Source organism: Somniosus microcephalus, chromosome 7 (genome assembly GCF_052327205.1).
Source record: "Somniosus microcephalus isolate GS21.2 chromosome 7, FLI_Smic_1.0, whole genome shotgun sequence".
In the NCBI taxonomy this organism is placed as follows: Eukaryota; Metazoa; Chordata; class Chondrichthyes; order Squaliformes; family Somniosidae; genus Somniosus; species Somniosus microcephalus.
The window spans coordinates 217495911-217512567 of record NC_140993.1 but is presented as its reverse complement, the minus strand read 5'-3'; the positions used below and the strand labels follow the sequence as shown (position 1 = coordinate 217512567).

General features: G+C 43.8%; 1 protein-coding gene across 3 annotated transcripts in view; it reads left to right on the top strand.

Moving 5' to 3' along the window:
- The window catches only part of LOC147115117 (frizzled-6-like), a 102082-nt gene that overhangs the window by 73132 nt on the left and 12293 nt on the right, over positions 1-16657 (top strand). For all 3 annotated transcript variants that reach the window (XM_085993415.1, XM_085993414.1, XM_085993413.1), the window contains exons 3-6: positions 2037-2233; positions 4650-5667; positions 8321-8469; positions 9048-9473. In XM_085993415.1, coding sequence (XP_085849541.1) covers positions 2037-2233; positions 4650-5667; positions 8321-8469; positions 9048-9473 — 1790 coding nt within the window. The remainder of the gene's footprint in view (positions 1-2036; positions 2234-4649; positions 5668-8320; positions 8470-9047; positions 9474-16657) is intronic.

The window sequence follows — 16657 nt, the reverse complement described above, 5'->3', positions numbered from 1 at the left end:
CTTGCCAGCGACGCCCACATCCAATGAATGAATAAAAAAAATTCTGAGCTTAAAACTGTTGTTAGGAGGAAAGACTTGAGCACGGCTCGCATTAGACAGTCTTAATGCACATGATGCTCGGAAGACTGAATCCCACCCGTGAATGTGTGGGCAATGTAGATGTAAGCAGGTTACTTACCGATATTACAAAATGATTCATGGCAAAAATAAATCTTTTACCGATCAACACAAGTCAGCATTATGAAACCTGTTATGTATCTTGCATAATTTATCACTCATTCATACATTGTACGTTCTGCTACCACTCATAATCCATTCACGGAAGAGGATACTGTTTCATGTGACTGCAAATTTGCATCTGTAGCTGTAAATGTTTGTCGCATTGGAATACTAACATACAGTGCCAAGGATTGGCAGGGTACAAATTCAAGAAAATTGCACTGGGAGGGGTGGAGTGGTGTAGGGAAGATGAGTATGTGCCCTCCCAGGAGAGCGACATATTCTTAAACAGCATAATCCAAGTTTCTCTGTTCCCACCAACTGACCGAGCAGCAGTTGTATGTAATAGTGTCTCATCTTCCGGTTGGTATAATCTATTAATTTCCTCATGTATTCTGTGGAACTGGGAGACACTGCAGTAGTTTTGAAGACTGTGTGTTCCACGGAAGCTCAACGTAAACTCGAGGAACAGCACCTCATCTTCCGATTAGGCACTTTACAGCCTTCCGGACTCAATATCGAGTTCAACAATTTCAGATCATAACCTCGGCCCCTATTACTTTTTTACTTATTATTTTTTCCACCCCTTTGTTTTGGGTCTTCCTTCCCAACTCCCCCCCTTTCCTTTTGTTTCTCTCTCCCACCTGGCAGCTGTCTCTTACCTGCCAGTACACTTCACACCTAATCTCAGCTGCCTTTTGTCTCCACCGGCCTATTACCATCTCATCTGGTTTTGAATACCTTTTATTGTCTCTTTTACTTCTTTTGTTCGATCGCAGCCCTGCCTTCAATCTATTTTCTTTTCTTTCCAGTTTTGAAAAAGGGTTTCGACCCGAAACGTCAACTCAAATTTCTCTCCACGGATGTTGCCTGACCTGCTGAGTTTTTCCAGCATTTTCTGTTGTTACTGTGGTGCTAAATGTAGGGGTGTCTCCTGTTGCTCTTATGAAGGGTTTTTTTTTCTTTGTAAGCCTGTCATCTAGAACCTGCATATTAATGCCCTTATTATATTCAGCACTAAAATATTTTTCTTTAAAAGGAATGAGACTGCTGCTACTCCCACACTCTTGCTAGCAAGCAGTTGAGAGAGGCTCCAAGGGAAGATGCTCCACTCAACTTTTTCTCTCCCTTCTCTTCCAAATTATTAGCCAGAAGAATGGTGTGTAGTGTGCAAGGGCCCGAAGAGGAGAAACTAAAGTCGGCAATTGCCCTGTGTCCCAATAATCTTGTACAAAAGCAAAATACTGCGGATGCTGGAAATCTGAAATAAAAACAGAAAATGCTGGAAATACTCAACAGGTCGGGCAGCATCTGTGGAGTGAGAAACAGAGTTAATGTTTCAGGTCGATGACCTTTCATCAGAACTGGAAAAAGTTAGAGATGTAACAGGTTTTAAGCAAGTGCGGAGGCAGGGAAAGGGGAGGGGAGGAAAGAACAAAAGGGAAGGTCTGTGATAGGCTGGAGGGCAGGAGAGATTAAATGACAAAAGGGATGATGGTGTAAGGCAAAAGGGGATAGTAATGAGACCCATCCCCCCTTTCCCTGCCTCTGTACTTAAAATCTGTTACATCTCCAACTTTCTCCAGTTCTGGTGAAAGATCATCGACCTGAAACGTTAACTCTGTTTCTCTCTCCACAGATGCTGGCTGACCTGCTGAGTATTTCCAGAGATCATCCTGTACTCTGTTCATTCCCTTTTAAGTATTTCCAAATGATGTTGTTGTGAAGGATGTGATGCTGTTCAGTAGGAAGCGAGCTGAAATTGTGAGACATAACGTAGACCATAACTCTAATAATTTTGTTTCCTCCTCTTGCAGCCTTTTCTTCCACTTATAAATCTGCTTTGCTCACCGGATGTGAAAATGTTTCTGTGCAGTGCCTTTGTACCGGCTTGTACAGAAAAACTTCAGATTGTCCCACCTTGCAGGAAGCTCTGTGAGGACGTTCTCCAGGACTGTGAAAAGCTCATCGAGACATTTGGGATCATGTGGCCCGAGGTGCTGCAGTGTGATCGGTAAGGAGTAGCTCTAGTACCTGACCCAGATTGCATGGCAGTCGTCGCTCTCATCGTTGGAGAGGGAAAATAAAGTAAACCTTTCCTATGGAAGCTCTTTGGCAACTGTTTTGCAGTAAAGTGTGAGCAAAACAAATGTAAAATTTACGAGATAAAAAGAAAAGTGTGAATACTGGAAATACAAAACAAACCAAATCCAAAACTCTGATGGAAGGTCACAGCGGAAATGTTGATTTTTCTGCTTTTAGATGCTGTTTGGCCTGGTGTCCATTTTCTGGGGGGTTTTTGTATTTAAAGTTACATGTTTGTTTTAATTTAAGTGCACAAACTTGGTGTTCTGCTTGAAATTCAGCCGAGCTTCAAACCCCACATCCAGTTCATTGCCAATCTGCCTATTTCCACCTAGGAACAGGAGGAGGCCATTCAGCCCCTCGAGCCTGTTCTGCCATTCAATGATGATATGGCTGATCTGCGACCTAACTCTATATACCCGCCTTTGGCACATCCCTTAATACCTTTGGTTAACAAAAAGCTATCAATCTCCGATTTAAAATTAACAATTGATCTAGCATCAATTGCCATTTGTAGAAGAGAGTTCCAAACTTCTACCACCCTTTGTGTGTAGAAGTGTTTCCTAATTTCACTCCTGAAAGGTCTGGCTCTAATTTTTAGACTATGCCCCCAGTCCTCGAATCCTCACCAGCAGAAATAGTTTCTCTCGATCTACCCTATCTGTTCCCCTTAATATCTACGATCAGATCACCCCTTAACCTTCTAAATTCTAGGGAACACAACCCTAAATTGTGTAATCTCTCCTCGTAACTTAACCCCTGAAGTCCGGGTATTATTCTGGTAAACCTACGCTGCACTCCCTCCAAGGCCAATATATCCCTCCTAAGGTGTGGTGCCCAGAACTGCTCACAGTGCTCCAGGTGTGGCCTAACCAGGGTTTTCTACAGCTGCAGCATAACTTCTACCCCCTTGTATTCTAGTCCTCTAGATATAAAGGCCAGCATTCCATTAGCTTTTTTGATTATTTTCTGTACCTATTCATGACATTTGAATGATCTATGTACCTGAACCCCCAAGTCTCTTTGGACCTCTACTGTTTTTAGCTTTTCACCATTTAGAAAGTACCCTGTTCGATCCTTTTTAGGTCCAAAGTAGATGACCTCACATTTGCTTACATTGAAATCCATTTGCCACAGTTTTGCCCATTCACTTAATTTATCGATATCCCTTTGTAATTTTATGCTTTCATCTACACTGCCTACAGTGCCGCCTATCTTTGTGTCATCGGCAAATTTGGTGTATGACTTTCCATGCCATCATCTAAGTCGTTGATAAGTACTGTGAATAGTTGAGGCCCCAACACAGATCCCTGCGGGACACCACTAGTCACATCCTCTGAAATATCACTTGCCTGAATCTCCAACTCATCCCTACTGCCGCAGAAACCATCATCCGCACTGTCGCCTCCAGGTTCAACCTTTTTAATGCCCTTTGGGCTGGCCTCTTGAACGCCATTCTATCCAAAATTCTGCCAGTCATACCCTATCTAGTGCTCATGTCCACTTGCCTATCACCTCTGCCCTTGCCAACCTCTCCTGCTTATCTGCCAGCTTAGAGTAAACCAGGATGTGGACTTTTGAAAGTAATTTCTTCCACAGCCTTGGGGTACCCTACATATGCAACCTCCTGAAGCCCAGTCTTTAAGTACACAGCTCCATTCATCGGAGTGTGGACTTCTCTCCAGTCCCCCTTCCTTCCAGTGAACCTTCAACTGTCATGGTCCTGCTCTCTGAAATTCCCTTCCACATTCTGCCACACCTCTAGTTTTGATAAAGCTTTTGAAGGTGAGGAAAGAGGTTATCAAACGCGATTTGTTCAAGTACTCTTTCAGTCGCCTCCCCTTTTTGGAACGTTCCTTGGGGTGCTTCGCTACATTAAAGGTTCCATATATGTTTAATTTGGACTAATTTGCGATGGGATCGAGCTTGCCCTTGTATTCGCATTATAGACTTCAAAGAGCTGTGTTTAAAGTACTAGAGGGGTGATGGCCAAGAGTTGCAGTTTGCTCCATCAAGGAGTAGCAAGACCTGGCTTTATCCTGGTCAGTTTCCATTGTCAGCCATTCTGACCAGGGGAGGCTTCAAGGAGACTTAATTGTACAACAGAAGGTAAAATGAGTCAGTTTGAGGCATTCAATGAGTATAAAGCACTAAAAATAGAAGTTGGGTAGCAAGTTGGTTTCTCATCTTCTCAGCAGGAATAATGCATGTGAGGAATGACTAAAATAAATACAGAATGGAGGAGTGTATAAACTTCCTGCTGGTGTGTGATAAAATGGGCATTATTTGAATTTAAACCTGATTTTTTTTTTTAAGAGGAGTTTGATGTGAATTTTTATTTCAAGGTTAGAAGATTGTGGTGATGGCCAACAGTCTTCCGCAGTAGCTCCAACTTCAAGATCAATTACAGAGAAGACTTCGCAAACGATAGTGAAGGATTATGGATTCTGGTGTCCACGGCCCCTGAAGACCCCTGCTGGGCACGGCAGTTCATTTCTTGGTGTAGGTGACTGTTTGCCGCCATGTCCTAACATGTACTTCGAAGAAGATGAACTGAACTTTGCCAAATGTTTCATTGGGGTTGTTTCCATCTTTTGTCTGTGTGCTACTCTCTTTACGTTCCTGACTTTCCTTATCGATGTTCGAAGATTTCGGTACCCTGAACGTCCGATCATTTTCTACGCGGTATGCTATAGCATTGTATCTCTGATGTACTTTGTGGGTTTTGTTGCTGGCAATAGCATAGTCTGCAACAAGGCGGATGAGACACTGGGCACCATGGAAACAGTTGTCATAGGGGCACAGAACAAGGGGTGCACCATCCTTTTCATGTTGTTATATTTCTTTACCATGGCAGGAACTGTTTGGTGGGTAATCCTGACCATAACCTGGTTTCTGGCAGCTGGACTGAAGTGGAGTTGTGAAGCCATTGAACAGAAAGCGTTGTGGTACCATTCTGTTGCCTGGGGAATGCCTGGGATATTCACAGTCATGCTGCTTGCCTTGAACAAAGTTGAAGGCGACAATATCAGTGGTGTGTGCTTTGTCGGGCTGTATGACTTGCATGTTTTGCGTTACTTTATCTTGACGCCCTTGTGCCTCTGTGTGGTGGTGGGATTGTCCCTTCTGTTGGCAGGAATTATTTCTTTGAATCACGTACGGCAGGTGATCCAACATGACGGAAGGAATCAGGAGAAGCTGAAGAAATTTATGATTCGAATCGGAGTTTTTAGCGGCCTGTACTTGGTACCTTTGGTTGCGCTCCTGGGATGCTATTTTTATGAGCAGGCCCTTCGGACAACTTGGGAAACTACATGGGTGCATGATTACTGCCAGGACTATCCCATCCCGTGCCCCAATCAGGTACATTCAAAAAATGTATATTTCTGAATGTTTTCTATATTTTAAGTGCTCGTTGTAAGTCGGCGTACACTATCACTGCCCAATAATTATATCTTAGTGTTCACAGTGAACAGGTCATCACTGAGGCTTCCATTTCTGAGATGGATGGAAGTGTTTTAAGGTGGTAACTAGGCGGGCAGTAATCAGTGGCATAGTCACCGTCCCTCCACCTTCTGGCCAGTGAGTTGAAATGAATCCATAAGCATGTTTATGGACAGCTTTCTTAAGGGCTTGTTAAAATGAACATGCAGAGGGAGGTATTGGGGAATGTGGGCTAGTTCGGTCTCCACACCACAGTGTTGCAGTATTTCTATTTATAATACGTATGTTGGTAGCTGAAGTATGTGACGATTTTGGATTACTTGACTTGCCCCGATAGTTTAATGGGTCAAAAATGTTTATTCTATGAGTAACTCTCATTGCTTTTTTTGTTTGCAAAAGAACAGATGTTTAAATTAGCCCAGCACACACACAATAGAGGGGTAGAGTACTGTCTACAGTCAATCTGAGGAGATCACTTTGTTTCACTCCCATGTACCATGGTGTCACATGGAGTTCAAACGGCTGTGGTCCAATTGCCGTTTGTGATCTTTAATTAAATCCTGATCTTCAAATGCAGCCTCATCATGATTTTGCTAACTCTGTGCATAGCCTACTGGATAATGAAGTATTTTCCTTTTTAATGTTTCCTCAGCTGTTTAGAAATTGCTGAGGGGGGCAGCACAAATGAGCATTTTTGCACAATTGTAGATTATGGGGATATACACAAGGCATACTTTAAAAAAATATCATTTGCATTTGTGATCAAATGTTTAAAATAAGTATCAGTTGGTTATCTTCAATATAGTTTGCTAAATGCAATTTTTTTCAAAAGTAACTAATGTGTTTGCACATCCAAATTTTCAGTCGTAAATATAGTGCTGCACTTGAGTAATTGCTCCAATTAATAGTTCACAAGTTAAACTTCTATTTAATAACACAGATTTCACTTTTTCCATTATTTAATGTTTATAATATTATGTTGGCAACCATATGTCTGACTTTAATTACACAGAATTCTGCTTTCTTTTACTTTCCCCGTACTACTGAGGCTATTGAAGCAGTGGAAAGCCAAATACAGTAGCAGTTACAGCTCTTTTAATAGTGCTAATGCTGTTAGAATTGTTGTATAGACTTGGTAATTTATGTGTTTGATCTCCGTTAAGCTTTGTCTATTTGAAATACGAAGGCACAACCATTCTGACAGCTTTGTAGACAGAGGCACCATGTGACGTGGTACTAACCTGGTTAACACCAGAAGGTCTGTGACTTGACCCATGGTCTTGTCCGAGTTAACTGACCTGGGCTGGGGACACAGGTCGGGGCTTTAGAATCGGCCAGGAGGAGCAATTGATCGGCACCTGGTCACAATCTAGTGCTGAAAAGTGCTCGCGTGTGGCTGTCTGATGAGGTTGGCATTGGGCTCGACTGTGATGCTCTCCACAACCAAGTAGCTGTCGACAACTATGTCACACATGGAAAAAGGGGGCTACACTTGGGGAGGGTGGGCGTGGGCCCTGTGGGGGCTACACTTGGAGTGGGGAGGGCTGTGGGGGCTACACCTGTGGGGGCTACTGTGGGGGGGCCCTGTGGGGGCTACACTTGGGGGGCACTGTGGGGGCTACACTGGGGGGGGGCCCTGTGGGGGCTACACTGGGGGGAGCCCTGTGGGGGCTACACTTGGAGGGGCCCTGTGGGGGCTACACTTGGGGGGGGTCCCTGTGGGGGCTACACTTTGTGGGGGGGTCCCTGTGGGGGCTACACTTTGGGGGGGGGGTCCCTGTGGGGGCTACACTTTGCGGGGGGGGGGGTCCCTGTGGGGGCTACACTTGGGGTGGGGGGGCTGTGGGGGCTACACCTGGGGGGCCCTGTCTCCAGCTCTTGGTGTCTAAAATTGTGGTGCTTGGGCAGCAAATTGTGCCGAATGTAGAACCTTGCCAAATCATTTGCCGTAACCACGTGTCAACAGGAGTTAATCCCTTCTGGAGGGGAGGGGGGTGAGAGAAAACTAAGAGTGCTTAGGCTCACTCTTTTGGAATGATAGTTCCATTACTATAACTGAGCCATCTTTTAGCCTTTTTACAACTTCTATCTTCAAATCCTTGACATTTTATTAACATTTTTGCTTGCTGCTGCCACAGAGACCTGGGGCTGGAATTTCCTGGCACGGGGAAGGGTGCTCTCCGATCACCTGCCATTACTTTGACGGAAACAGCAACTTGCATTTATATGGCGCCTTTAAGTTAGTCAGACGTCCCGAGGAAACCCTGGGGCAAGGGCATAAACAGCTGATTACACCGTCTCTCTGCGGTTTCTGTTGAAGTTACGGCAGGAGATCGGAAGAACCCCCACAGAAATTCCCGTTGCTGATATCTGCAGTCTATATTGGAGCTTAATTGTGTCATTAATGGTGTGGCTCAGAGGATTCTTCCTACTGATGAATTGCCGTCTGTAATCCTGGTTAAAACTTGTGCCCTGTATCTTGGCAAACTCTTGGTGCTGTGGCACAGTAGTTTTAATTAGGTTGGAATAAGTTGATGCAGTAATTGTTTTTTTGTTTGTGTTTTGTTTTTAGGGAAATACTCTGACCAGGCCTGACTTGTCTCTTTTTATGATGAAATACCTGATGACACTAATTGTCGGTATACCAGCAGTTTTCTGGGTTGGCAGTCGGAAGACTTGTTCTGAATGGGCCAATTTCTTTCACAGTGCCCGCAAGCGAGAGTAAGACTAGCTTTTAATCTCTTCACTAAGAGTGCTTACATTGTGCGAGGGAGAGAATAGGAGGTGGGGTGGGGGGGTGGATTTTAGCTGCTGTGCTGCAGTGTGGAGGTGGATATTGAGAGCAGCAATGGAGGGATTGGACACCGGCCTCCACGTACGGAGTTCAGCCATTGGAGGCACTGTGAAGAAGCTGGGTGCTTTCCCCATGCGGAGTAGAATCTCACATCAGTTTCAAAGCGGCACTGACTTTTTGGCCTTTTGTAATGATGTAGTTTACGTACGGCAATTGAACTCTGGGCAATTTGGCAACTATTAAAGGGGTTAAAGAACATTACTGAATATTTATTTTTAACAACAATCCAGCACCTTTCATGGTCATTTTTTCTGTGGCTAGCCCACAAATGACCAGATTTATTGAGCTCCATTTCACATGACATGGTGGGATTTGGATCGTGACTTTGGGGTTGCTAGTCCAGCACCAGCTCCACCTCCAATATTGAAACTTTTTTTTTTAAGCAATTTCAATGATTTGCCCATTATTTTGTTTTCTGAATATTCTCTTCTTCACATCCTCTTAGCCCTATAACTGAAAGTCGGAGAGTACTGCAGGAGTCCTGTGAATTTTTCCTGAAGCACAATTCTAAAGTCCAGCACAAAAAGAAGCACAAGTCAAGTTCCCATAAACTCAGGGTAATCTCTAAATCCATGGGGACATCCACTACAGGCATGGCAAATCATGGGACATCAACCATACCTGCAACCAATCACGAATCCTTCAGTCAAGGGACATTTTCAGAGGTGAAACCTTTTCTTGAAATCGATGAGCATGATGTTCTCCCCGATATCCCTTCTGTATTGAACGCCTCCACCGGGGAACAAGCTTCTCTCAGTTTATCGGGCCAAGCGGTGCCGACTGACCTGCCAGAGAAAAGGAGTAAAGTGGGAAGCGTATCCGGCAGAATAAGCAACCAGTCTGAAGGCTTGCAGCGTGTCCCGGATGGACGGTAAGCAACCAAATGGTTTGCTGCATAATTTAGTGATCACAGCACAAGTGTGCAAAGTACAGTAGAATTCGCTTTTAACTATCACCATAGTAGGCACTCAACCGTAGGGATCAAATCTTACTTTCCAAAATTACACCCCATTTATGCTCATGTGTTTACGCTCGGGTGTAGTGATTAATAGGCGTGAGGCTGCACGAATCGATTTTGAAATGATGTGCTTTGCTGTTTCACGCAGGAAGGAGTTTCACAGCTTGTGGGAATGCCTATTAAAGACAGTTCAGCCTGAATTGATCTGGTCAGCTTCTTTTAATGTTTGTTGTTTTTCTGCAAATAAAAATCAGTTCCACTCCTCGGTTGCATTAGCGCAGTGCACAGAAATGCGGGAATTTGTATCTACTGGCCAGTTGGAGGCATTATTCGATCATTATACAGTCATAGAGTTATATCCCCAGGGCCTGATAATCTACATCCAAGGGTACTTAAGGAAGTGGCCCTAGAAATAGTAGATGCATTGCTGATCATCTTCCATAATTCGATAGACTCTGGAACAGTTCCCATGGATTGGAGGGTAGCTAATGTTACCACACTATTCAAAAAAGGTGGTAGAGAGAAAATGGGGAATTACAGACCGGTAAGCCTGACATCGGTAGCAGGGAAAATGCTAGAGTCCATTATAAAAGATGTAATAGCAGAGCACTTGGAAAACAGTGACAGGATCGGACAAAGTCAACATGGATTTACGAAAGGTAAATCGTGCTTGACTAATCTACTGGAATTTTTTGAGGATGTAACTGGTAGAATAGAGAAGGGAGAACCAGTGGATGTGGTGTATTTGGAGTTTCAGAAGGCTTTCGATAAGGTCCCGCATAAGAGATTAGCGTGTAAAGTTAAAGCACATGGGATTGGGGGCAAGGTATTGACTTGGATAGAGAACTGGTTGGCAGACAGGAAGCAAAGAGTTGGAATAAACGGGTCTTTTTCCGAGTGGCAGGCAGTGACTAGTGGGGTAGCGCAGGGATTGGTGCTAGGACCCCAGCTATTCACTATACATTAATGATCTAGACCACGGAACTAGATGTAATATCTCCAAGTTTGCAGCCGATACAAATCTGGGTGGGCGTGTGTGCTGTGAGGAGGAAGCTGAGAAACTCCAGTATGATTTGGACAGGTTGGGTGATTGGGCAGATGCAGTATAATGTGGATAAATGCGAGGTTATCCACTTTGGTGGCAAAAACAGGAAGGCAGATTATTATCTGAACGGCAATAGATTGGGAGAAGGGGAAGTGTAACGAGACCTGGGTGTCCTTGTGCACCAATCGCTGAAGGTAAACATGCAGGTGCAGCAGGCGGTTAAGAAGGCAAATGGTATGTTGGCCTTTGTAGCGAGGGGATTCGAGTACAGGAGCAAGGATGTCTTGCTGTAGTACAGGGCCTTGGTGAGACCACACCTTGAATATTGTGTGCAGTTTTGGTCACTTTATCTGAGGAAGGATTTTCTTGCCATGGAGGGCGTGCAGCGAAGATTCACCAGACTGATACCTGGGATGGCAGGAATAACATATGAAAGGAGATTGGGTCGATTGGGCTTATACTCGCTGGAGTTTAGAAGAATGAGAGGGGATCTCATTGAAACTTATAAAATTCTAACAGGAGTAGACAGACTAGATGCAGGAAGGATGTTCCCGATGGCGGGGGAGTCCAGAACCAGGGGTCACAGTCTAAGGATAAGGGGTAAGCCATTTAGGACAGAGATGAGGAGGAATTTCTTCACCCAGAGAGTGGTGAACCTGTGGAATTCTCTACCACAGAAGGCAGTTGAGGCCAATTCATTAAATATATTCAAGAAGAAGTTAGATATATTTCTTAAGGCTAAAGGGATCAAGGGATATGGGGAGAAGGCCGGGACCGGGTACTGAGTTTGGATGATCAGCCATGATCTCATTAAATGGTGGAGCAGGCTCGAGGGGTCGAATGGCCTACTCCTGCTCCTACCTTCTATGTATGTTTCTATGTTTACAGCACAGAAAGAGGCCCTTCGGCCCATCGTGTCCGCGCCGACCATCAAGCCCTGCCTATTCTAATCCCATTTTCCAGCACTTGGTCCGTAGCCTTGTGTGCTATTGCGTTTCAAGTGCCCATCTAAATGCTTCTTGAATGTTGTGAGGGTTGCTGCCTCTACCACCCTTTCAGGCAGTGAGTTCCAGATTCCAACCACCCTCTGGGTGAAAAAGTTTTTCCTCAAATCCCCTCTAAACCTCCTGCCCCTTACCTTGAAACTATGCCCCCTGGTTATTGACCCCTCTACTAAGGGGAAACGTTGCTTTCTATCTACCCTATCTATGCCCCTCATAATTTTGTACACCTCAATCAGGTCCCCCCTCAGCCTTCTCTGCTCTAAGGAAAACAACCCCAGCCTGTCCAGTCTCTTTTCATAGCTGAAGCGCTCCAGCCCAGGTAACATCCTGGTGAATCTCCTCTGCACCCTCTCCAATGCAATCACATCCTTCCTATAGTGTGGTGACCAGAACTGCACGCAGTATTCCAGCTGTGGCCTAACTAGCGTTTTGTACAGCTCCATCATAACCTCCCTGCTCTTGCCTTCATTAGCCGAGGCATAGAATATAAGTATCCCATATGCTTTTTTAACCACCTTATTTACCTGTCCTGCTGCCTTCAGGGGTCTATGTACATGCGCACCAAGGTCCCTCTGATCCTCTGTCCTTCCTAGGGTCCTACCATTCATTGTGTATTCCCTTGCCTTGTTAATCCTCCCAAAATGTATCACCTCACACTTTTCAAGGTTAAATTCCATTTGCCACTGTTATGCCCATCTAACCAACCCGTCTATTTCGTCCTGTAGCCTGAGGCTTCCCTCCTCACTATTTACCACTCCACCAATTTTCGTGTCATCTGCGAACTTACTGATCATACCTCCTACATTCATATCTAAATCATTAATGTACACTACAAACAGCAAAGGACCCAGCACTGATCCCTGTGGTACACTACTGGACACAGGCTTCCAGTCACAAAAACAACCTTTGACCATCACCCTCTGCCTCCTGTCACTAAGCCAATTTTGGATCCAATGTGCCAAATTGCCCTGGATCCCATGGGCTCTTACCTTCTGTTGATAGTTCGAAGTAGTTTTATTTTACATTAAATACATTTAAATTGACCAATAATTTGAATTAAGCAACGGAGTAAAGTGGGAATGTAGTGCTTTAAAAAAGTGTCAAATGATTTGATTACATCAACTTGGTTTTAAAGTAGATTGTAGCTGAATCCAACTGTACTTCAATTTCAAAATGGGTGTCGTTTATTTTGATGGGTAACATGAAATTTGCCTTAAAGCCGCAGTGTCCTTTTTATACCAGTACGTAGAAGTTAACTTGCCATGGGTGGTGGAGCAAGATACCGTAATGGGTTTCAAGAAGGAATTCGAGAAGCTCTGGTCAACAAATGGGATTCCGGGTTATTTGGAATGCCGTGGCTAGCTGGGCTGGGTGGATTGACGCTCCTCCTGCCTGAAACTATTACTTTGTTACATACCATGCGACTATATTGTTTCAAGAAATCTTCAGGTTTCTGGCCGTGTTGCCCACAAACTTTTTGTTGAGGGACAAAATCCTTATAGTTTTGTTGAGGACCATAATTTTAATAGTTTCCATAGTTTTCTCTTTCTGGAGAGCAAGGCAAGGGGTGGCAACAATTTTAAGCTCAAATCTAGCAACATGTGATGAGTGCAATGAATGGAGTACCAGAAACGGCAAGGAGCAAGTTTCCCGGGCAGATATATGGGCCCTTTGGTCTCGAGTGTGTACATTATATCTAGAATGTATTAAAAGTCTGCACAAATTTCCTGTCCGCAAACATTACTTACTACTGTCAAGTTATTGTCACACTTTTTGGCAACCTTATCCCGTTATAAATTCCTATGCCCTTTTTTTTGATGGAAACTGCCCAGTGGAGAGAAATCTAGAATGCGAAAAAGAAAAGACAAGGAAGCAGTGCAGGAAAGTGATTGGGATAAGGATAACCAGATTGTGTCAGAAAGGGACAGAGCGTACAAACAAAAGAGTGCACTAACAAATAGGGTCCGGGTAAGACAAATAGGGCCATAGTACAAAAAAATGTTATGTCTAAAAATGTTAAAAAGACAAATCTAAAGGCACTGTATTCGAATGCACGAAGCATTCGTAATAAGGTAGACGAATTAACAGCGCAAATAGATGAAAACAGATACAATATAATTGCGATTACGGAGACATGGCTGCAGAGTGACCAAGGCTGAGAGCTGAATATCCAAGGATATTCGATATTTCGGAAGGACAGGCAAAAAGGAAAAGGAGGTGGGGGTGGCGTTGTTATTAAAGGATGAAATCCAGAGCAATAGTGAGAAAGGATATTGGCTCAGAAAATCAAGATGTAGAATCAGTCTGGGTGGAACTAAGAAGCACCAAGGGGCAGAAAACATTGGTGGGAGTTGTCTATAGGCCTCCAAACAATAGCGGTAACAGGAAATTAGAGATGCATGTAACAAGGTTACTACAGTAATCATGGGTGACTTTTATCTACATATAGACTGGCCAAACCAAATTAGCAATAATACTGTGGAGGATGAATTCCTGGAGTGTGTACGAGATGGTTTTTTAGACCAGTACGTTGAGGAGCCAACTAGGGAACAGGCTATCCTAGATTGGGTATTGTGCAATGAGAAGGGGTTAATTAATAATCTTGTTGTGTGGGAAGAGTGACCATAACATGATAGAATTCTTCATTAAGATGGAAAATGAAGTAGTCCAATCCAAAACTAGGGTCCTAAATCTAAACAAAGGAAACTACGAAGGTATGAGAAGGGAGTTGGCTGTAATAGATTGGGGAGCTTCCTTAAAAGGCATGACGGTGGATAGGCAATGGCTAACATTTAAGGAACGAATGCATGAATTGCAACAGTTATACATTCCTTTCTGGTGCAAAAACACAAAAGGAAAAGCGGCCCAACCATGGCTAACAAAAGAAATTAAGGATAGTATTAGATCCAAAGAGGAGTCATATAAAGTTGCCAGAAAAAGTAGCAAGCCTGAGGATTGGGAGCAGTTTAGAGTTCAGCAAAAAAGGACCAAAAGATTGATTAAGAGGGGGAAAATAGAGTATGAGAGTAAACTTGCAAGGGACATAAAAGCGGACTGTAAAAGCTTCTACAAGTATGTAAAAAGAAAAAGATTACTGAAGACAAATGTAGGTCCCTTACAGTCAGAAACGGGAGAATTTATAATGGGGAACAAGGAAATGGCTTTGCAATTAAACAAATACTTTGGTTCTGTCTTCACGGAAGAGGACACAAATAACTTCCCAGAAATGCTAAGGAACCAAGGGTCTAGTGAGAAGGAGGAATTAAAGGAAATGAGTATTAGTAAAAAAATAGTGCTGGAGAAATTAATGAACTGAAAGCCGATAAATCCCCAGGGCCTGATAATCTGCATCACAGAGTACTAAAAGAGGTAGCTATGGAAATAGTGGTTGTCATCTTCCAAAATTCTATAGATTATGGAACAGTTCCTGCAGGTTGGAGGATGGCAAATGTAACCCCACTATTTAAAAAAGGAGGGAGAGAGAAAACAGGGAACTACAGACCGATTAGCCTAACATCAGTAGTAAGGAAAATGCTAGAGTCTATTATAAAGGATGTGGTAACAGGACACTTAGAAAATATCAGCTGGATTAGACAAAGTCAACATGGATTTGTGAAAGGGAAATCATGTTTGACAAACCTACTGGAGTTTTTTGAGGATGTAACTGGTAGAATAGATAAGGGAGAACCAGTGGATGTGGTATATTTGGATTTTCAGAAGGCCTTTGATAAGTCCCACATAAGAGGTTAGTGTGCAAAATTAAAGCACATGGGATTGGGGGTAATGTATTGGCATGGATTGAAAATTGGTTAACAGACAGAAAACAGAGAGTAGGAATAGGTGGGTCTTTTTCGGGGTGGCAGGTGGTGACTAGTGGGGTACCGCAGAGATCAGTGCTTGGGCCCCAGCTATTCACTTTATATCAATGATTTGGATGAGGGAACCAAATGTAGTATTTCCAAGTTTGCTGACAACACGAAACTAGGTGGGATTGTGAGTTGTGAGGAGGATGCAAAGAGGCTTCAAGGCAATTTAGACAAGGTGAGTGAGTGGGCAAATACATGGCCGATGCAGTATAACGTGGATAAATGTGAAGTTATCCACTTCGGTAGGAAAAACAGAAAGGCAGAATATTATTTAAATGGTGATAGATTGGGAAATGTTGATGTACAAAGGGACCTGGGTGTCCTTGTATACCAGTCACTGAAAGCAAACATACAGGTGCAGCAAGCAGTTAGGAAGGCAAATGGTATGTTGGCCTTCATTGCAGGAGGATTTGAGTACAGGAGCAAGGATGTCTTACTACAGTTATACAGGGCCTTGGTGAGACCACACCTGGAGTACTGTGTGCAGTTTTGGTCTCCTTACCTAAGAAAGGATATACTTACCATAGAGGGAGTGCAGCAAAGGTTTACCAGACTGATTCCTGGGATGGCAGGACTGTCGTATGAGGAAAGATTGGGTCGACTAGGCCTGTATTCACTAGAGTTTAGAAGAATGAGAGGGGATCTCATTGAAACGTATAAAATTCTGACCGGGCTAGACAGACTGGATGCAGGGAGGATGTTTCCCTTGGCTGGGGGGTCTAGAACGAGGGGTCACCGTCTCAGGATACAGGGTAGGATATTTAGGACTGAGATGAGACATTTCTTCCCTCAGAGAGTGGTGAATCTGTGGAATTCTCTACCACAGAAGGCTGTGGAAGCCAAGTCACTGAATATATTTAAGAAGGAGATAGATAGATTTCTAGACGCAAAAGGCGTCAAGGGGTATGGGGAGAGAGCGGGAATATGGTATTGAACTAGAGGATCAGCCATGATCAAACTGAATGGCGGAGCAGGCTCGAAGGGCCAAATGGCCTACTCCTCCTATTTTTCTATGTAAATGTATCACAGTGTAATTGCACCCTCCTACCAGTGGTGGGGCTGTAGCACCACAGTTTTGTTTCTCCCAGTTCCTCCGTCTGTTCTGCAGAGAAACTCCTGTGCTCCAACCAACTCTACTTCTCTGCTTCACAAATTGCTGTACTTTTTGCTAAATCAAATCAA